This window comes from Cololabis saira, chromosome 11 (genome assembly GCF_033807715.1).
Source record: "Cololabis saira isolate AMF1-May2022 chromosome 11, fColSai1.1, whole genome shotgun sequence".
In the NCBI taxonomy this organism is placed as follows: Eukaryota; Metazoa; Chordata; class Actinopteri; order Beloniformes; family Belonidae; genus Cololabis; species Cololabis saira.
The window spans coordinates 35,811,612-35,834,401 of NC_084597.1; the positions used below are offsets into that span (position 1 = coordinate 35,811,612).

General features: G+C 41.8%; 1 protein-coding gene across 1 annotated transcript in view; it reads right to left on the reverse strand.

Annotated features, from left to right (window-relative positions):
• Positions 1 to 22,790, reverse strand: part of LOC133455399 (leucine-rich repeat transmembrane neuronal protein 4) — a 161,485-nt gene that overhangs the window by 121,580 nt on the left and 17,115 nt on the right. The window contains exon 2 of the mRNA XM_061734417.1: positions 21,045 to 22,600. Coding sequence (XP_061590401.1) covers positions 21,045 to 22,600 — 1,556 coding nt within the window. The remainder of the gene's footprint in view (positions 1 to 21,044; positions 22,601 to 22,790) is intronic.

Consider the following 22,790-nt stretch of genomic DNA (forward strand, 5'->3'; position numbering starts at 1 on the left):
GGTTATGTCACAAGAGAGGCTGAGCAGGCATGTATATTTTGAATAAGTGAATGTCAGTATAGGGGTACTGAGCTGAAGGAGAATTTAATTTAAATGTTCTGTTTGCGCTGACTGGCATGCACTTGTGAATTTGTTCTCAACTAAAATGGACATGTTGCAAGGTAAGAGCATTGAGAAAACTGAATTAGATGATGACCACAGTAATTTGGAGGGCCATGACCATGTGGTTACAGATATAGGCAAAATGGCATTAATAATCGTATACTGTATATATACATATCAGAAAAGATAAATGACAAAATAGCAAAATAAAGAGCAGTCTGTGGATTCATCTTAAGCCTTCTAACAATTTGTTGAAAGACATGGCTGAAGCTAGACAATGGAATGTGAAAAAAATTAAAGGCCTATAACAGCTTGTCCTAACTGCACGTGAGCGTCCGACTGTCGCGTCGCACTGCGTGGTATCGGACGCGCTCTGTCCACACTGAATGCGTTATCGGCCCCCACGTTCTACCACGTTCTTTTGATTGACAGCGGAGACTCGCCTTTTAAAAGGCTGATTTATGGTTCCGCGTTACACCAACGCAGACCTTATGGCGTAGGGTACGCGGCGCACTCACTGAACGGTGCACGTCACCGCGTACCCTACGCCGTCGATTTTACGCGGAACCATAAATCTGCCTTTATTCACCCGCCCGAGACTCGCCTTTTATTCGCCCCACCAACCGCCCGTGCGCTCCCTTTGCCAGCTCCCTGTCCCTCTCCTTCCAGCAGCTGCCACTTTATTGAGGTTTTTGTAGTGAAATGAGGAGGAATCATAGAGATAACTTTTCATTTCAACTAACTGGATCAGCCGTTCCTCATCATGACTGTTTCCTACAGCGGTTACAACCGACTTTCAACACAGGCGGCAGGAAGAAAATAGAAGCAGGTCTAACGTCCGACCAAAGTGGGGAAAAAAACGAACAAAATAACGGCGTGTGTTGACGCAATCACACAGCGAACAGCGTGGAGTGACCGGCGTGTTCGTGGTGTGCAGCAAACATGTGAGCATGTCAGATCATTACTGGGATGTGGGGAAAAAGCAGAGGACACGAGAAATGATCAAATAGGTACCAGATCTTGTTGGATCCGGCACAAATTAAGCCCTAATAAGATTAAGATAAGATTCTTATTATATCTTATCATCTTATCAGAACCTTCCAGCTCCTTGGCGATCTCCCTCCAGCAGCTGCCACTTTATTGAGGTTCTTGTATTGAAATGACTGTTTCCTACAGCGCTTTCAACTTTTTTTTCCAACTTTCAACCGGCTTTCAACGCGACCGACGGGAAGAAAATAGGAGCAGGGCGTGCGACAAAAGTCCAGCTCAAAACGGCGCGCCGCGTCGCGCCGCATCGCGCTGCGTCGCTCGCAACCAGTGTAGACAGTGCAAATAAAAAATAAAGCAATGAAACTGTTTTTGACGCTGACGCTCGCTCGCGTCGCATGCAGTGTGGACACGGTGTGTGGCTACAATAGTTATAGCTACACTGATATCTTAAAATCCATTTTATTTACAAATAATGTGTATTTAAAGGAGCTTGAGGCTCCTTTTAAGAAATGAGACTCTCTAGCGCCACCCTTCACCACGATGGCCGTTGGGGGTACTGCAGCCAACAGTGAAGCCGGCACGGGAGAACGGGGAGAACGCACATGCAGCGTCATGTGACGTCACATCCGCAGGACAGCGCGGGAAATTCGGGACCGAATTGCAGCACATTTTGCAGCACACAGCCTGTTCAAGGCAAAGGAGAGATACACTAGAGGGCTCATTCTTTTGGGTTTGGAACGCTTCATCTGACATTATTACTAGAAAACTTAAAACGTATACAAATTTTTTTCATAAATTCTGCCTCAATCCGGCCTCAAACTCCTTTAAGCTAGAGCCGTATCTAAGAACCCTGGAAACTCCACCAGTTCTCACTTCAGCCACACATGACTATTGTTTTGTGAGTTTTTTTTTTTTTTTTTTTTGGGAACTATTAATATCCAAATTAAACAGATATGGCCCTAGGTGAATTTTTTAAGTTCACTTGATAGGCAAAGAAAAGCACTATATTATTCACAAAACCACAGTCTTGTCTTAATCTAATGGAACAGCTTTGTGTCCTAATTGAAACTGAGCAGTTTTATTTCTTAATCCTAACCAAGTAGCTTTGGTCCCTAAACCTAACCACCTCACTTCGTTTCCTTGGATTTAAGTACTTTTGCTTCTCAGTCCCAAACAAATTGTTTTCTGTTCCAAACTTTGCAAGGTAGCTTGGATCCAAATCAAACCTTGTTACTTTCCTCCTCCTCTCCTCCAACACTCCAGTGAGGACCACCCCAAGACCCTAGAATGAGTACTTGCTTTACATGTCTAATAATGTCAACACAGATTCCAAGGGACAGACTGCATATCTGAAAAATGTTTTTAAACACAATTGCAAAACACAATACCGGAGCTAGCCTTATAAGAACTGTGACAATCTCACTAGAACTTGCTTTTTCCTGTGCATGTGACAAAAAGACTTTAACCTGCCTTTTTAGAGCATGAACAATATATCCAGTCTCACCACATTTGCAGCTTCTCTTACATCATGTACCATTTGCCGGTAACCACAAGGCAAATTACATGTACAATGGGATCTTGAATTGGGATTTCAAAGAGCAATCCTTTCAGTGAAAGGTACTGCAGCATTACAAAACCTGAAATACCACAGCCTGACTGTGAAACAGAGTATCAGAAATGGTGCAGGAATCCTTACTCATAACTGCCTGTAAAAAAAAAAAAAAAAAGGATGCAGAAGGAGCAGCAATATGAGAATTGTATTTCTTTCTTTCTTCCCGTTGCTTACTTTACCACAACGTATCTCGACCTGATACTCTGGGACATACTTGAGGTGTGCAGCTGTGCGTGATGCTGGGAGCAGCCACAAGCTGCCCTGACACCCCAAATCCTATTTTAGGGAAAATGGATGCAAGCTTTGAGGTTCAAATTTGCTGCTGAAAAGGCAGGAACATAGAAAGTAAGCAAGGAAGAGGCAGACACAGGAGGTTAATCCAGACTGAAAGTATTGTCTTTTTCCCAGCAGAAATAACTCAAAATAATAATATTTTAAATTACTATTTGAACTAATATAGCAAAAATATAAATTACAGTATATATATATATATATATATATATATATATTTTTTTTTTTTTTTTTTTTAAGATTATTTTAAAATGTTAAAAATGATGTGTCATCATTTTTTTTTTCATGGGATGATCAATAGATGCAGAGCTGGGTTTCTGGTCCCTAAGTAGCCTCCGCTTAGTGGCGCAATCAATCCTCAACATATCCATGGTCAGTTTTGTCAATACAGTGCTTTTATTACCCCACTAATCCAATCAATAAGAGTGACCGTTATATTTTACTGGTAAAGATGGTCTCAAATCATATATTTGTTACACAGCCCTTGTCGCAACAATGTTACTTGTGCATAATATGTGTTTTGAAGAGAAGTAATACTACAGACACATTTGTCCTTTCTCGGTCCATTCATATCCTGAACTGTAACTCTGTAACACTTTGCATGATGAAAATCAACCAGCTTATTCTTAGAACATTTGTTCATTTTATATTCTTTGCAGCTTGGACAAGTAGGGCCAGCATACTAAAATGAAGCTGCAGAAGAAAAAAAAGGCCATCAATCATAAGTAATGCACATTTTCCTGCAGTAAAAGACAACCTGCTCTAGACTAAGAGGTCCATAGTGCGTGGGATGCTGGAGGTTGTCAGAGACAGGTAATTAAGTAAAAATAATATGTTTGACACAGCAAAGAAAAAAGGGGTTTAAAAGAAACGGGAGATTGATACCTCCCAGAATAGTGCAGTTGGAGAGATGAATGCTACTTTGTATGCTGGCATGAGAAGTTGCAGCACATGCAGGGAGCCTGTTCTGACACCTACATGGTGGAGAAGGATCAAACTTTAAAGGCATGAGAAATTTCATTAGATTTCCACATCAAAATATTTCACTCACCCACACATCAGTCCTTTTTTTCTCTCCATACACACACACACACACACACACACACATATATATATATATATATATATATATATATATATATATATATTTATATATGCTGTATATATATATATATATATATATATATATATATATATATATATATATATATATATATATATATATATATATATCCAGCAGTAAATTGCAGCACATCGGAGCAGCATCACACATGTGATTTCTCTTGCCCTTACTAAAATATTTGATGGTCTGGTAGCAAATTTAAATGGGATTGCACTTAGTTGTGTGCATGGCCTTTTGAACCAGATCCTGAATAAAGCACAATAAATATTTGCAAATTATATTGCCTTTCATTCTAATTATTTTTAAATATACATACATATTTTAATCATCCTTTTTTTCAATTTCTTGATTTCATTTATGTTGTAATTAAAGATCGGGCCAATCCCATCCAATAGAATTATAAAAGACTAATACTGACACAATTCACTGATATTATAATAACAGCACATTTTTAAAAAAAGGATTTCTTTTTCCTTTTAATAAAGATGATTTTTTTTTTGTATACAGCCCCAGTTACAAAAAAGTTGTGAAGCTGTGTAAGACGTACATAAAAGCCAGAATGTGATGTCTTGAAAAACTCATATTTCCCATATTTCATTCCCTACAGAACATAATCATATTAAATGTTGAAACTGAAACCTTTCGCCATTTCAGGGAAAATATTCAGGGATCGGGGACAACAAAAGGCTGGGAAATAACACAAAGCACAAAGCAATGACAACTGGAGCAGCATCTCCACGTCTGCAGTGTATAATGTCATCAAAGGACTCAGAGAATCATGAAGAATCTCTGGGCGCAGATGATAAGACCAAAGGTCAAAACTGCATGCTTGTGATCTTCTCGGCCCTCAGGGGGCACTGCATTAAAAATGGGCAAGATTCTCTGCTGGACATCACTGCATGGGCTCAGGAACATTTTGAGAGATTGCTGTCTTTGAACTCAATTCACACTGCAATCTACAAACGCAGCTTACGGCTCTATCATGCAAAGAAGAACCCATCTGTGAACATGATCCAGAAACACCGCTGTCTTCTCCGGGTCAAAGCTCCTTTAAAATGGCTAAGGAAAAAGGGAAAACTGTTCTTAGTTCAGATGAATCAAAATTGGAATTTCTGTTTGAAAACCATGGATGCTGTGTCCAGCAGACTACAGAGGAGAGGGAGCATTCAGCCTGCTATCAGATATGGGGTTGCATTAGTGCATATGTTGTGGGTGGCTGACACACCTGGAAACACACCACCAATGCTTAAAAGTGCATAGAGGTTTTAGAGCAACAAATCCAGTCTATCTACAGGGCAACGTCTCTTTCAGGGAATACAATGCATTTGACAATGACAATGCTAAACAGCATACTGCTTCCATCACAACAGTGAGGTTTCTCAGGAAAAGAGTCTGGGCGCTGTACTTGCTGGCCTGCAGTATAGATCTTTCACCAATACAGTAAAAACCATTTCACTCATCCAAAAAATCCAGCAACGAAAGCCCAGGACAGGCCAAGACAGCTAGAGTCCTGTGTCAGACTAAAATGGGACAACATTTGTCTTCTAAAACTAGAGCTTTTCTCTTTACTTCCCAGACATTAAAATCCCATCTGGGGCCCTCTGATCCTCTGTATCACAGCCTCCACAGGTGAACGTAATGCCAATATATGAGTTGGAGACTGCTAATGGTGTTTTATTTTGAAAAATCTAACTATTAACTCTCTCAACTTCCCACCAGTTCAATCTCCTGAGGGCAATGCTCTGCTATGTCTCTGCTAGAGCCTGTCTCTTTGATTAGGCAGAACTACATAATACTACGTATGGCTTATCCACAGGTATAAACCAAAAGTAAATTGATGCATCTCTTCCAACATAACATCTCTGCTTGAAATATATATATATATATATATATATATATATATATATATATATATATATATATATATATATATATATATATATATATATATATATATATATATATATATATATATATATCTCCAATCTAGCAGAAAAGTGTTCAAGACTGCCTGCTTTCTTAGGCTTACTAACTTCCTCTCCTGTGTGCCTGTCGACTGCTCCTTCATCTTGAACGTGCTTCACCTTCCAGGAGTACAGCTGCCTACCTGTCTTCAACTTGAAGCGCCAATCTGTCATTTATGCCTTTTGGATATGTGGGACAGTCCGACTTAAATTCTGCTAGAACAAATACTACTACAAACGTGCACGTTTGCCTGGAGTAAATGAAATTATGACTGCACTGTAACAGTTTATCATTCTAATATTGCTCTGTTTATTGCTTTGTTTTATTCATTACTGAGCCTATGCTGCCTATTCATTTTCAGTGAGCAAAATCAAGGAATGGGAGGAGTGTGATCTTGTGTATGAGGGCAGTATGCCAGGAGATGTACATTTTCAGATCCTAGGGAGTACAGATAAAACAAACAGAAGGTTCAGGGAACTGTCAATCAAGCCTTGTGTGTACACCTCTGAGTGCAGAGAGGAGCCCTAATCATTAGAGTGGAAAAATGAACTGTACTGCCACTTAACATGGCTCTCAGGATCATGCACAAGAACAAGAACAGTTATGTTATTTCATTTATTTATTATTTTTTGGGGGATTATACATTATAATTACACAATTTAGTTAATTAAGACAAGCTACATTGCTAGAAGATCACTTTTCCAGTGAGTGTTAAGTCCCTGGAAAAATGTTGTCATAAATTTCAAGTACAATTTTTGACATTAAACCCAACCAAACTTTTTACAGGAAATGCAAAATGGACTGTGAAAAGCCCAAATATTTCCATCTGACAGCAGCATTAGGCAAAGATGATGGGCCAGCTATGCCTGACTTATTGCATGTTAAATGACATCTCTTTTTTTCATGAAAGGAAAGTCTGCAAGATTCAAGAGAAGTGCTTCATTAAATTGTTAGTGGTCCTTAGATTTAAATAAAAGTGAGTGTAAGTGCCAGGTCTGTGCCTATCACATGGGTGGTTTTGTTGCTTTTTATTTCATTATTTCATAGCAGTTTAGGACTGCAGAGAGGCACTGGTGCCGGTAACAATGTCCTTTGATCCAGGACAATGACTGACTCATCTTAAGTTTCCTTGGACACACTGGGGTACTGGTTCAGTTATTAGAAGATTACTTATCAAAATGAATCAATCAAAACGGGGAACCACCTGACTTATCAAGAAATAATAACTAAACAGCAAAATCAGTCTCAAAGTAGCTGTTATTCCATATGTGTCAGCCTGTTGCCAGGGGTGGCGTTACAGAATAACAGTGAAGGATGGAGTCCGAGCACAGACCTTTGCAACCAGTAGCTGTGACAAATATGGATAAAATAAACACAACAACTTATCTCATTCAAACTAATCAGAATTTATTCACACAAGTGTTAAAAGATAATGAAACAACACTTGTGACAAAATTCAGATGGCTAAACTACACATAAACAACAACTAACTAAACATTAAACACAAACTTCAGATCATCTATGTGTGAATGTGTGTGTGTGTGTGTGTGTGTGTGTGTGTGTGTGTGTGTGTGTGTGTGTGTGTGTGTGTGTGTGTGTGTCAGGACAACATCACGTAACGTCAACCCAAAAACAAAATGTGGAATCACGTCACGTCCTGTAACACCTCAAAGAGAGATAGCGGACGCACGTTTTTCAAAACCACGGGGGAAGGTTTCCTTTTGTAACTGACTGTATTGGAGGCCTGATGGCGGGGATACTAATTTGTCCGTGTGGGTTAGTAACAAGGAGAGGAAATCTTTATCGTTTACTTTGTTGTTCTGCTGTTTCCCACTCAGGACCCAGTATGTGGAGCGAAATCCACAACACTCATTCTAAGCTTTTGACAGGGAAACAGGAGCACGAACCGCTTCGGTAATGAGGGGACATGTTATATGGGTCCACTTACTAATCCTAACCCTAACCATAACCCTAAACCTAACCGGGCCCGTAACATTGTAATAACACCAAGGGCGCAATGTCCCCTCCACTTTTCAAAATCATGTTTTTGTCCCCCCCACTTTTTACAGTTTAAAAACTATCGGTAGGCTCAGCCTGTAATTGCAAATCATCAAGACACTCTGTGCGAAGGTGATGCGAAAACGGCCCAGCAGCCCCGCTCCCCCTCCTCCCCTCAGTGCTGCTCAAGGCTGATTTATGGTTCTGCGTTAAATCGACGCACAGCCTACGGCGTAAGGTACACGGCGATGCGCACCGTACAGTGCGTGTCGCCGCGTAACCCTACGGCATAGGTTCTGCGTAGATTTAACGCAGAACCATAAATCAGCCTTCACAGACAGACAGCCAGGACGCAGCGCAGCAGCAGAAATGAAGAGGAGCCGGCAGCTCAGTTTAAAATCCATTTTTGCAGCGGGACAAAAAAGCAGCAGCACTGCTGTGTTGCAGGTAGGCTGTGCAGAGATGAGTAGCCAAATATTACTCAACTTAATATGTTGTAAATGGTTAGGTGATTTTGGTTTGTTTATAAGGAAAGGAACATGATCTATTTTCATATTTCATAGGAGAAATATGTGGAGACAGGCGCAAGTGAAGAAGTGCAGGCAGGCAGGCAGGAACCCAACCATGTTAGCCCAAAAGTGATTGTAGAACAGCATCTCAGCAACAAAGATCAAGAGAAGTGGTACTGTGAATTTCCTTGGCTCCATTATAAACAAGGAGTCAGTGGAATCCTTGTGTTTTTTGTGTGACCAAGCTTTTGAAAATGAAAAATCAAGCCTGGCCAAGAACTCAGTTTCTCCAGAGGCCTGTAAGTAAGTAAGCCTGTAAAGCTTGTATACTGTCTTAAGGTAAGAGCTGATTTGTTATGTGGCATGTTATGTTGTGTCAAAAATAAAGCATGCCCACTGAGAAAGAGGTCACAAGATTCAAGACTCTTTTTTATCATTGTATAGCACTAAACGAAAATAATAAATACATATATCAGGAAAAAAAAGTTAAAAAGTGTCTAAAAAAGTAAATCCATATAAAAATTGTTTGATTGTTGGCATTCACACACACATAGTCTTACAAAGCCACACTGCACATCCACGCTACAGCTACACGCACAAATTTACCGTTCCTACTTGTGCCCCCCCCCCACCTCTGAAACTAAAGTTTCGCCCTTGAATAACACAAGGGCCCGCTTGAGAGACCATTGGCGCATTACACAGTAATAAGCAAAACAAAACAACAGCAAACACACTCAATGCTAATCGCTTTAAACTAAGAGACACAAGCCTCTTACTTTGAGATGTCCTGGAGGTTGTTGACGGCGTTCTGGTGGTCGTGGAACTCGTGGTTCTGGTCACAATCCACAGACTGGAGAATTTTATGCTCCCACTGGTGATTTGGCTGTGAGCGGCTCCCTTTCCCTCTCTCTCTGTCTCTCTGTCAGCAGCGTCGCCGGCAGCCGGGCTGTCCCCCTTTTCCTGGTCGTCGTAACCTGGGCACGTCGTCTCGTTGTGGACAGGTCACCGTTCCACTCGTCGAAGTGTTGGAACGTTTGCAGGTCACTCCGTTGTAACGCGGGTGGACGAGTGGGCTTTCACCAGGGCAGATGGCGGGATGGCTCCTCGGCTGATGCTAGTCACGCTGATCAGAGATGAGGCCGTGTATAGGGAAGTGTTTAAGTGCCAATTATGTATATTATCTTCACCTTAATCGTGCATTTTGCATTTTTTGTTATAAGACATGAACTGGTACCGCCTAACCCCAACCATGAGCAACTGAGACCAATGTAGATAAGTGAGGGTGTATCAGTAAAAGCAACATAGAAGCAGCTGTTGTGTTGCATTTTGTACAGGATATGTCTGAAGCTTGTGCAGTGTTGAGATGACATTGCGTGTTTACATGATCATGTTATGGGATGTGGAACATTGAAGGACGTAGCGAGACAGCTGATGTCAATTTTATCATACAGTCAGACTTAGCAAAAGGACTCCACTTTCTTCAATTGATTGGTTACGTTAATAAAAGGTTTCTTAATAGTCATATTTCTTAATTTCTGAAACATATTTTACTTGTGAATCATGGTGGGTATAGAAAACTATGTATGAATGTCTATGAATGTCTATGAATGAATGCACTATGAACCAGTTTATGAAAAAAGTAGATGAAAAATGGATGAAAAAAATTAAAAAACACACCCTTTAGGCCAAATTAGAGCCTTTAGACATCAAAGTTCCAGTAGTTCTCTCCCAGAGCTGCTCTTTGCTCCTAACTTTCAGTTTCAAAAGACCCAAGCTAGCAGCAGCTAAAATACTGAGTTGAGAAATAAAAATGTAAAATGCACGTATGGGATATCACTCTGGCTGAGCGTATCTACTTTATTTAGTCTATGCTCACGAGTGTGAACCTGCAAGTATGCACAATGTGCCACAATGTTAATTTCCCAATAATACTGTGTATTTAATTTCTAGCATCAACAACATAATTGATGCCTCAGTCCACTGCACATACAATACATTGAAAAAACTAATTTACTCGTATCACATTTTTTATTTGAACTTAATGAGCCAAATCTATAGCAAGGTAAGTCATGATTTGCCAAAAAAAAAGGGATATCAATTTTCTGGATGACAGTAATAATCCACTAGTGTGTACTTAGCAAGTGTGTTATTTTATGCAGTGTAGCGTGTGCCTTATCTTGATGATGTAGAAGTCTTGTGTATGAAATGTAATTCATACTACTTAATAGGGTTAAAAGCAATGATTGGGTTTGTTCAGAGAGCTTTAAAGGAAATAGGGTTTACAGTACTCACGTTTTAAACAAAGTTCATATAATGATTAAAAATGTGTTATGACCTTGCATTGTTCATACAAATTTTCTCATTTAGGGTGATTACCAGTTGCTATAAATGTTTCAGCATTTTATTAGTTGGAAAGATTTGCTATTCTCGAGCTGAAAGAGCTTTTCTTCTCTAATGGAACTTTTCCACTAGTACCTACTCGGCTTTACTCATCTCAGCTCAGCTCGACTCAAGTTGGCCTAGTTTCTTTTCTATAATAATTCAGCACCTGGAGCAGAAGTAGGAGGAAGTTGGAGTGAAGCTGCTGTGACGTATTTGATTGTGTGATCTAAACGAAGAAGACAGCAACACTAAAGATGTAGAACCTGGAGGAGATGATAGATGTGCTGCTGGGTCTGTGGCTTGTTTTAGATATCAAGTAAAAAAGAAAAGCAACGCTTTTTAATTTTTTTAGTTTGTTTGTCTCGGCGCTGCTGAAAAGTCAGCTGGAGCCGCGAGCAGCTATGAAGTGACAGAGCTCCTGGTAGATCTGGTCGTTCCTTATCGCCCGTCTAGATCCCTTTTTAATTCTCTCCTCAGCACCAGGTTTATGAACATCTGCACCTCAGAGTTGGATCACCAAACAGACTTTCGTGCTGCCATTGCCTGTTGAATAAAATGAACAAGAATCCGTCAGAGTCTCTTTCACTGATTTCCACATCCTGACTCAGACGTCTGACTCCAACCCCCCGACCAATCAGTGGCCTGTCGAGTGATGACGTCAGATACAGCCGACTCAGCGGCTTAGAACCTCGGCAGAACAGTTACAGAAAAAGTATCTACTCGGCACGTTGGACCCCTAGTGGGACAGAGCCAAACCGAGTGGAGGCGAGCCGAGCCGGGCTGAGTAGGTATTAGTGGAAAAGTGCCATAATTTTCACCTATTTACAGTAAATGTATGTGGGTAAAATGAGGAGACAGCCAAACACAGGCTACTATGAGGTGTGGCTCAAATATGATTTTTCGCTTTAGCATAGGGCTGGGCGATATATCGAGGATAGCCGATGTATCTCGGCTTCTACTCTGTGCGATGTACAAAATGACTCTATCGCGCATATTCGAGTATAAATTTTCACGCATTTTGCTTTTAGCCGCGGGCATTAAATTACAGGCTTTTCTCGCTCTCTCGTCTCGTCTCTCCTTCTCTGAGACATAAAACAAGCGCACCCTGTTACACATCACGTCAGTCACGTGCTGTCGTGTGTGCATTATCATTGGCCCCCGACCAGCTGCTGGTGTCGGTGCTGCTGTCCGAGACCGCCGTTTAACTTTAACTTAACTTTCCCAAACTCGGCCTGTTTGCGCCGTGAGCTCATCCGCGCGGTTGCTACGCGCGGCGGACTCTTTTCAAAGCTAACCGGCTTAGTAAAGACGGGAAGGGATGTTTTCTCCTCGCACGACGCAAACGGTTCTGAGGAGCCGCTCAGCGCGACACGCGCAGCCGAGCCTTTAGGCTGATTTATGGTCCCGCGTTACACTAACGCAGAGCATACGGCGTAAATGCGCGTCGACCCGTACCCTACGCCGTAGGTTCTGTGTTGATTTAATGCGGAACCATAATTCAGGCTTTTCTCTTTCAGAGCTGAGAAACGTCACCTAGTGTTGCTTAAATGTGGCCACATGAAATCAATCACTATCATCGAAACTAAGTCAAACAAGACGACATGGCGTCATATTTCTAACAATAAGTGAAAGTGATGCAAAGTAAAGGAGGAGAGGATGAAACATTGCAGTCCCTGCACCTACAATTTAATATAAAGGTGCTCTAAGGGACCCCTGCTGCTCAGAGCAGCTCATCCAGGTAAAACCTGGTAAAACCAGGTAAAACCAGGACCAGAACATGTTCTTAGCAGATGTTCTTCAGACGGGGAGTCAGAAAGATGCAACGTGCACTTTCTATTTTGAAATTACACTTTTTATGTTTGTGCCACTCACTGCTTAGTAACTGTTTAATAAATACAGTTTTGGTAAATTTGACTTATTCCCCCTTTTTGCATGAAAGTTTAACATGAGCATATATTAATACAGTATGAACAAGAATGCTTTAATGTAGACATATAGAATCATCATACTGGTGTGATTGTATGCATCAAAGTGTTAATTCAAGGCTAAGGCAAAATATCGAGATATATATCGTGTATCGTGACATGGCCTAAAAATATTGAGATATTAATAAAAGGCCATATCGCCCAGCCCTACTTTAGCATTTGTTCTCCCTCAGTTCATCCCCTAACAACAGGCCCATTATGTCATACTACATTCCTCATCGGCACGCGAACTCAACAGAAGTAGTTGTGTAGAGAAGAAGCACTTCATCAAGGGATAGTGAAGCTAGAGTGAGGTAATAATGCAGACAAGAGAGCAATGTATAACAAATGAGCACAGCTTAGAGGAATGGCTTTAAAACTGAAATAGCCCAGAAAAGGGGGAAAATAATAAATCCTGAGAAAGAGGGTAGAAAGCAGGTACACGAGATTCAGATTGTAAAAGATTTTGAAATGAGAATCAACAGAGGAGGAAAACATGACAGGGAAAGTGTGCCTGAGCAGGCTAAGCTGTAACGATATAGTTGGGTTTCTTTGCAGAAAACTATGAGGAAAAGAAAAGTCTTGCCTCTTTTCCAGGTAATGTGATTGCTGTATTGGTGATCTAACACCCTCATTAACCATGGATCAAACAGCAGAGCAGAAAGCAGCAGCATGGAACCAGGGTGTGAAACAGTCAGGATTAGTGGGATCAGAGAGGTGTTCTCTCATGCACTGTGAAGGTCTGAGGAGTCCCACGTGGCTAATTGTAGGCTGAGGACACGAGCACGGAGAAGTTTAGCTTCCCTACTGAATTACAGATGGCTTTCTTGCCCTTGGCTAACCTCCCAGAGTTTGTTTTGACTTTTTCTCCAATTCAAAATTCGACAACAAGGCCACTGACAACACCGGGACAGAGTAATAGATAAAGAAGGAAAGTGTTTTGAGGTTTTCTTATGAACGTGTTGTTTGTCATAGTCTTTAAAGGGGACCTATTATGAAAAACAAGTTTTTTCTTGTTTTAACATATATAAAGTGGTCTCCCCTCACCCTGCCAGCACAGGGGAGACAAAATACCATGAATTTCTGCAAGCTCTCTGACCCCCGCCGGACAGAGTCCCCCAGTGTCACGTGTTTTTTTTTGAGCCGATTAAAATCTGCTCCCGTCGTGACGTCACGACGGGAGCAGACTTCCATAGGTTCAGCCTCCGCTGCTGAAACCACGCCCACAACCAGCTCTCTACACAGGCTGGAGCGGTGCTTCCTTCAGCCAGTCCAACGCGGCGCCGCGGCGGAGCGGATCCGGGTTAAATCATCCAGGTTCCCGGGTGGTTTGGGAGCTGGGTCCTTGGGGGTCTGTCCCAGGTCGGACCAGCTTCACCCTCCGAGATTTTCAGCCAAATCTGTCGGTTTGATCACCGGTAACGGGCGATGCGCCGCGGATGCGCTCCGGAGGCGATCTGTGCGCCCGCCGTGGGGTTGCGGCGCCAGCGCGCAGCATCCGCCGGGCAGATCCGGCTGAAATTCCGCTGGTCGGTCCCCGGGAGTCCCTGCTACCAGTCCAGGCGGGTTCCTGCGGTCCCGGCCGGTCGGAACCGGTCAGATTCCCTGGTTAAAGCCGCGGTGATGCGCGCTGCTCCAGCCTACTTCCTGGTTCCCAAAGCGCGTTCCGTCTGACTAAATTGTCCAGGTTCCCAGCCGCTTTGGGAGCAGGGATTTCTGGGGTACGTCCCAGGCTGGATCAGCTTCACCCTCCGAGATTTTCAGCCAAATCTGTCGGTTTGATCACCGGTAACGGGCGATGCGCCCCGGAGCCACGCCGGGCGCCCGGCGTGGCTCCGGGGCCAGCGTTCAGCATCCGCCGTGCAGATCCGGCTGAAATAGTGCATAAATGTTATATATATACAATTCATATTTTATTTTTTTAACAATAAAGTTGCCATTTGTGAAAATTCAGTGTTGTGATAATTTACAGGCTCGGGCTGCTCTGGCGGAGCGAGGTTTATTCTCCTCTCCTGCTACACGTCATTCAGGGAGCCAATCAGCACAGAGCCTCATTATCATACCCCCCCCTTCCCTAAAAATGAGGCGCAGAAAAAGGGGTTAGAAGCGGTAAAACTAGTGACAGGGCCCACAGGCTGGATTTCTGATTTATGTAGAAAAAACAAGCTTTAGATTGTTTTTAAGACATTCAAGGCCTGTTTAAAATATACATTAAATGCCATAATATGTCCCCTTTAAGTAAACTGAACATGGCTTAATCCAGCATGTTACATATAAGTAACCAGGCAAATAACCTGAATAAAAAGATAATGCATAAAAATAAAGGTAATGAATAAACAGCACCCCAAAAAATGACTTTTGAATAGAACAAAAAAGAAAAATGCTGACTTTAGACCACTGTCTATGATTTATTGCTTAGCCTACATATATGCTTTTGGAGCATCAATAGCATTGATATCCATTGACTTTGACCAGGGTGACTTTAATTCCTACAATGAATTGTGGGTATCCTGCATTGCAGAGGAAGTGTTACTCCCAGCATAAATTGATAACATTTCACTTTTCTGGCTTTGAGGTAAACATCAGCTAATCAAATTAAGAGTACACTAGTTCAAGCCAATTAAATGATACTTGAATAACAAGCAGAACAAAATATCATTGGCTGTTCAGAGGTATGACAAAAGCACATCAGAAACACCCACCGTCAAGCGTTGCAGCAACGCTGCTATGCGTGGAAGAACACATATTTAGCATTCTGCTCAGTTGCTCTCCCTTTTTTTTCTTCTTTCATTGTCTGAGAAAAGTGTAATTAATGTAGATATGTGGAACGGTTCCTCAAAACCCTATAAAGTTGAAGACCAGCAACGTTCCCTTGGCTGATTTTCACAGATTTTATCTTCTATATGGGAGATCATAGGAATTAGACAGAGCTCCCTAAAGAGTAATTACATATGCCTTACAAGAAAAATGCATACAAATATTTTAACATGGGAAATTATACTTTCTGCCGCTTTAAGTGCAGGTCAGGATTTGTTTGTCCTTCCACACATTTTCTATTGATATATGCTAAATTACTCTGGTGCACGCAGCAGTCCTCCTGTGTATAAAGGCGTTTAAAAAGAAGTTATGAAATGGAAAGCTTAAATTCCAAGTGGCAGCAAAAAATACATCCCAAGTTTAAAAACAAAAAACTTTTTAGCGTGCAATTCAAAAAGTGATGACTGTATATATTTCCTAGATTTAGACTGCCACGAGGTACAGATCAGGTCTGAGGAAAAGTATTTACGTGCCAAAAGTGTGATGACTGTTCTAGTCACATTGATATTTTAAAAAGGGAAAAGAAAAGGGGGAAGAAAAAACAAAGTGAACAGGTGAAATAAAGCTACCTCTGTGGGCTGGTTAAAGTGACATGGGGAAGAGAGGATTGCACCATCTTTAGGCAACTAACTTGAAAGGCTGCCCAAGCCCTGTTCATCTTAAGTTGACCGGGAGATGATCAAGACAATCACCTGAATAGGTTGCCATATATTGAGGCACAAAACGCAAATTAAAGAAATGGTCAGTGGCAAGAGCAGAAATGAGCAATTCCTCCTCAGAGATGAAATAACATGAGCATATATGTCGTAAAACTGGAGGGGAGGAAGTGGAACTGGGAGGTGGGCAGAGTGCAGCAAGTTCTGCCAGGTGATTTATGTCTATGCGAAGCAACAACACAAAGAAACACGATCAGCGCACATTCTGAGATGAACTCGGGACTTTGTTTACTGCTGAGTGATGGTACCTGTCTCCTCTGTACACTGCTTTAGGATGAGATGCATATAAGGAGGGATCAAGCGTATCAAAAGATAAAAAAAAGAGCAACAAGATAAGAATGAAAGGCAGCTTGAATCATACTTGTGATGCTAACTTGCACAATGTTTTTTACTCTTAGGATATTTAATATTGTACTTTTTGACAAAAATAATCCACTAAAGATATATTTAGCAAATTTATAGATTGCAGAGTACTCAGAATTCAGTGGATGGAGGCGCTGCATCACTGGGTGCCAGGAAAATTCCGTTGCAGCCCTGGTTTGATTCCTGGCCTGTGGACCTTCCGGTGAGTCATACACTTATCTTACCGTCTCTGCTACCAAGGAAAGACAACTAGAGTCTAGAAATGAAGTTCAGATGTATCAACTAATATCAAATAATAACCCTCCGCACACACACGCACACGCGCACGCGCACACGCACACGCGCACGCGCACGCGCACGCGCACGCGCACGCGCACACGCACACGCACACGCACACGCACACGCACACGCACACGCACACGCACACGCACACGCACACGCACACACACACACACACACACAACATAATCTCCAAGACAATTCATTCTTTCCGATTACGTGATTGAGTTTAGGATATATATTTAGGATATTTATTCACCCCAATAATTAAACTGCAAAGCACTAATAAAGAAGAGCTGCTACAAGATGATGTACAAACTGGAAGCAAGTACGGGAAGGCATCTTTCAAAACGGCATTCTTTTTCCATACATTACAGTACGTTCTTCATACTACTGTAGCAGTTGTCGTTTATACACAATACGCCACTTTGAAAACATGTAATGGTGCAACATGACTGGAAGTTACGTGACCGCTGTGACTGACTTCTAGGTTTTACTCTAGTGGCCTATTACAATATGGGATACAGTACGCAAGATAAACCGGTTAGTTGTATAGGGTTTTTTATCTTTAAGGTGCAAAATCAATTTAAGAGTCATGGACATTGTGGCATTGTAAAGCACCGATGCACAGCCAATCACTATGGTGTAAGAGGTTCTAATGTAAAATAGGCAATGTTGCAATACACCAACCGTAAAGTGCACAACTAGGAGCCTATCCTATATCTTCTGATGGTCTACCTCAAATAGGATTTCATTTGTCTGATATGGCTGTTTCACTTCAAATATCAATGTCACTCTATTCTCTCCCTGTGAGTGAGGGTAATACTCAACCATCCAGTTTGTATAATTAAGGAAGATAGAACAAGCTGAAACACGGAACAGCTGGCTGAGCAGCAGCTTCCCGAGTGAGTGTGCAGCCTGGGGGCGGCTCAACATCACCCCTAGCGGCGCTAACCAGTAACTACAACAACAATGAAGTATCGGTGCGTGGTATCGGAGAATTTTTGTGAGTACGAGTATATGAGAGCAGTGCCGGCCCCGATACCGATACCAGTATCGGTATCGGTATCGGGGCATCCCTACTTATCACCCTCCACTTGTCCTATATCACCCTCAATTATTGTGTCCATGTTATACATGTTGTCTCTTTTAATTATCTATGGGCAACTCCTTCAAGCCCTTGCTATCTGATGAGGCAGAAAAATTCCCAGGATGAGTTTTTCTTGTTACACTCTGCTGGATCTATGAGGTTAATTTGGCCCTTGTTTTTATAAGTACAGGATAAGTCTTACTTTATTTAACTCACAGGATAAAAAGAGTCAGCTAAATTGCCATGTGAAGTCAAGACAAGATAAAAGGCTCACAATAGAGGCTATAATTTCACTGGTAAATTGACTGGCTTGCTTACACAGATACAGATCCGGCTTCTCACGTTGCCTGTGAAATGTTCCTTCTTACAGAAATCATATATCTCTTGCATAGCCTTGCTCTTGCATATGAGTGTGATAATAGTCAACCTAATTGACACAGGTAAATGTTGAAAATAAAATGAAAAGCCATTTTATCTATGTGACAGATTCGATGGGAACCATTGTTTTTTTTTATTTGTCTTCATCCACTGTGACTGCATTACCTTCTCCTAAGTGTTGTTAATTCCTCCTTATCCTATCTGCAATAATGTTCCATTATTTGCCCCACATTGCTGATACCAGCAATTTTCTAATTAACACTGATAACATACAGCTTTACATTTTCAGACACAAATGTGGAAGTCTGTGGCTCAGGCTAATCTTATTTTTTGCATAAAAACAGTCTATTGCAGGGCCACATATATAGACAACCAACCATACACACTCACACCAAAGGGCAATTTAAAACCAATCAACCAATATAACATGTTTTTCAACTGTAGGAGGAAGCTGGACTACCAGGAAAAAAAAACACGCAAGCATGAGGGGAACATGCAAACTCCTCACAAAAAGAACCCGGAACCTTTTGCAGTGAGGCAACATTGCGAACCACTGGACCACCGTGCTGCCTGCAATATAAAACCCAGTCTTTATTTTATGAATGAATGACCCTTAGTACTTGTGTTGGTGACCAGTTCAAAGTTCATCACTTCGGCAAATATCATATTTTATATTTTATATGATTTCCTCTGAACATCTGTCATCATTTAAACTTTTTTTTAAATACTTTTTTCAGAGCTCTTGTGGCCTTTATTCAAGGTGTAGATAGGAAGGCGGTAGAGAGAGAGAGAATGGGGACAACATGCAGCTGCAGGGCTGCAGGCCGGGACTCGACCTTGCGAACCCAGCGGCCCATCATTTAAACTTTAAGGGGCTGTAACAAGGACATGAACATCTGTAGGAGTGTATGAAATTCAAGTATACATTACCTCCTTACAGATTTTTTTTTACACACTTTTAATTGTATATTTTAACACATTGCAATCATACTGTTTTCTTTTATCTGACAGGGTGATGTGGATCATGCCACACACCACCGCATGCTGGATTGAAGGCACTATTCATGTGTCAAGTTCATGCAGCTTTCCTCATTTGGACATTGCACTCATGTTATGCAGTCAAATGTAACCCCCCCCCTGCCCCAAACCATAATCTGACCTCAGACATGACATTCTGTGTCATTAAAAGCAAGATTTGTTCTTCACAAAGACTACTGGACCTAACAAGGTCAATGATTACACAAAGGTCCAAACAAGGTATCAAAACTAAAAATCAAAAACAAAAAAAGGAATATCATTAAGAGTCAAGTACTTGAGTAATGCATCAAAATGTTCTAACCTCAATATAATCTGTGTTAATTTGTAGGAACTTGTCAAATCTCTGATGGGCAGGGCAAGGCAAATTGCTGTTACCTTCCTCTCACAAAGCCAAATTGTGAAAAACATGTGAATAATTGACTCCTTGAGTCTTCTATCTCTCTATTGAAGAAACCTCATCCACAGTCCCTCCTCCACAGACAGTCATATAAAAAATACTATAAACACATTTCTGCAAAACTAGTACTTTAAAATCTGGGCTCTCTGCTGAAGAATAGAATGTTTAATCAAAACTGTTACACAGTCTTTCAGGTACATAGGAGAGTAGCATCTAGAAGCAAAAACAGGAGATTAGTATTCCCATTCTGATATGAAGTGTAAATAGTGTTTTGAAGAAATATTTCAAAGGGCAGAACTATGGAAAACTGCTCCTGTTTGTGATTCCCAAGGGTTGCCCTGCCAAATATGTGAATCTGTATAACAATGGTAAGTGAAACAATGTATTGTAGTTTCTCTGGGACTAATAAATTATGACAGTGAGTAAACAAGTTACTTGGCAATGCGGTGAAGAAGCAATGATAATTTCCAACTATCTCAACCCATATTTATGTCAAGAAAAGTTCAAAGTCCTTTACCCAGAGGAAGCTTCTTTTAGGGACAAAAGTTACTTCAACATTCATACCTTAAGTCCAAAATTGAATTCTCTGACCATTCAGCTATTTTTCCCACAGAAAATTGCATATCAACTGCATAGCAGCAAAACAAACAAACAAACCACAAAGAGTGCAATATGCAAAAGCAAGCAAAAAAAAGAAGAAGCAACTACCTGAACAAGGATTAATTTCTTATCACAGACCACATAGCATTACATTAAGATTATACAGAATACGACAGTAATCCGTCTCAGCAGAGATTAAGATTTAAGCACATCAACAAACATCCATCTGAAAATAAATAATATCTTGTTCCACACAAAGCTATGTTTATTAAAGCTTCTCTCTTTTGCTCAGTAATAAGCAAAAGATAATAACGTTTACCTAACCTGCTGCACAGGTAATCAGATAGCAGACTTATTATCTATCAAAGCATTGGAAATTAATAACTCTGGGCGGAGTATTGTTTATGAGTAGTGATGGTGTGAATCATACCTCACATTCCCGGGAGCCTGAGATTGTATAGGTGCATGATCCAGTTCCATTGACAAGCACATCCATGGCCTCAGAATTGGTCGGCTTGTAGTCCACATAGTACTCCTGCAGGGGAGAGTTTAAGGTGCGTTCCGTCTCTCTAGGTTTCTTGCGACGTTTACGCGCTGCAGCTGAGTGCTCCTGCAGCTGCTTGACACTGCTAGGATAGCGCTTCCAGGACACATAGATCACCAAGAGGATCATTGCAACAGATAGAAAAAGAGCAACACTTCCAGCCACAATCTTATGGAAGGATACAGGCTCCAAGTCTGGGGGAGCTGCAACAGGTGGCGTTACTGCTGATGATGTGGGACCCTTTAGAGATCCCTCAGCTCTCTTTCCAGAGCTAGCTGGTGTTGTCAGAATGGCTGGTCGCTGTTCTGTCTGAACAGGGATTCTGGATGTGTTTGGAAGAATACTCACTGTAAGAGTTGTCACTTGGCTTGACTGACACACCACAAATGCTTCAACAGCATCCATCACCTTCTCACCCTGGGATTTCTTGGGGGAGGCACAGATCATGGTGGTCTCCTTTGCCCCTCTGAAGTTTTTCAGCCATGCCACCAGAGGACATATAGAAGGACCACAGTCCCATACATTTCCAGCTAAACTTATCATTGTTAAAGAGATCCAAGCTTCTACCACCTCCTGAGAAACATTAGTTAGCTTGTTGGAATCCAAGTTGAGGGTCTGCAGGTTGGGTAAGCATTGGTAAACCACAGCATCTACTTCTGTCAAATCATTCCCAGACAGATCCAGTTTCTGGATGGAGGCCCATGTCCAGGTCAGGCCCTGGCTCATGGAGCGAATGCGATTCCACTGCAGGTAAAGAGCCCGCAGATTGTAGAGGCGAGGGAAATGAGAGAAATTGATCTTTGAGAATTGATTATGCTCCAAATGCAGCTCGGTGAGTTTCACAAGACCTAAAAATGCATTCCGAGTAATACTGCGAAGGCGGTTATATCCGAGGTCTAGAAATTCGAGATTCCTGCAATCTTGGAACAAACGTGATGGGATAATTTTTAGAGAATTTGAGCGTATGTGAACACTTAGAAGTTTTCGTAAACCTTGAAACTGTCCAGGCTGCAAGGCTTGCAGTTTATTATAAGACAAGTCCAGATTTCGCAAGTTAGGGACAGGGTGGAATGTGGTGTTGAGGAGAGACGTAATCTTGTTGGAACTCAGGATTAGCTCTTTGAGCCTGCGGACCCCCTGAAAAGCCATTCCATCCACAGACGCAATGTAATTATGGTCCAAATAGAGCCAGATAAGGTGGTTGAGACCTACAAACTGGCCTGAACGTAGACTGGAAAGGCTGTTGTACCGCAAAGACAAGCCCTCGCAGCCTCCTGAAAGGTTCTTGGGGACATCACGAAAGGCGCTTGACTCACAGTACACAATTTTTCCATCACAACGACAACTCTTGGGGCACTGGCGCTCACTCAGTGATGGATTTGCTGCCAACCACACCTGCATCAGGAGTTGGATCACTAGCCAGCGACGCCGCAGAGCAGAGCCTATAGTGAGGGAAAGGAAAAGACAAAAAAGAAAATGGAATCATTATCAACTCCAAAACTACAAGGGGGTGCGGTGGCGCAGCAGGTAGTGCAGCCGTCTCACAGGAAGAAGGTCGATTCCCGCCGGGGACGCTGTGGGCGCTGAAGTGCGTGTTAGTTCCCCCATGACTTCAGTGCCCACACCCTGGGT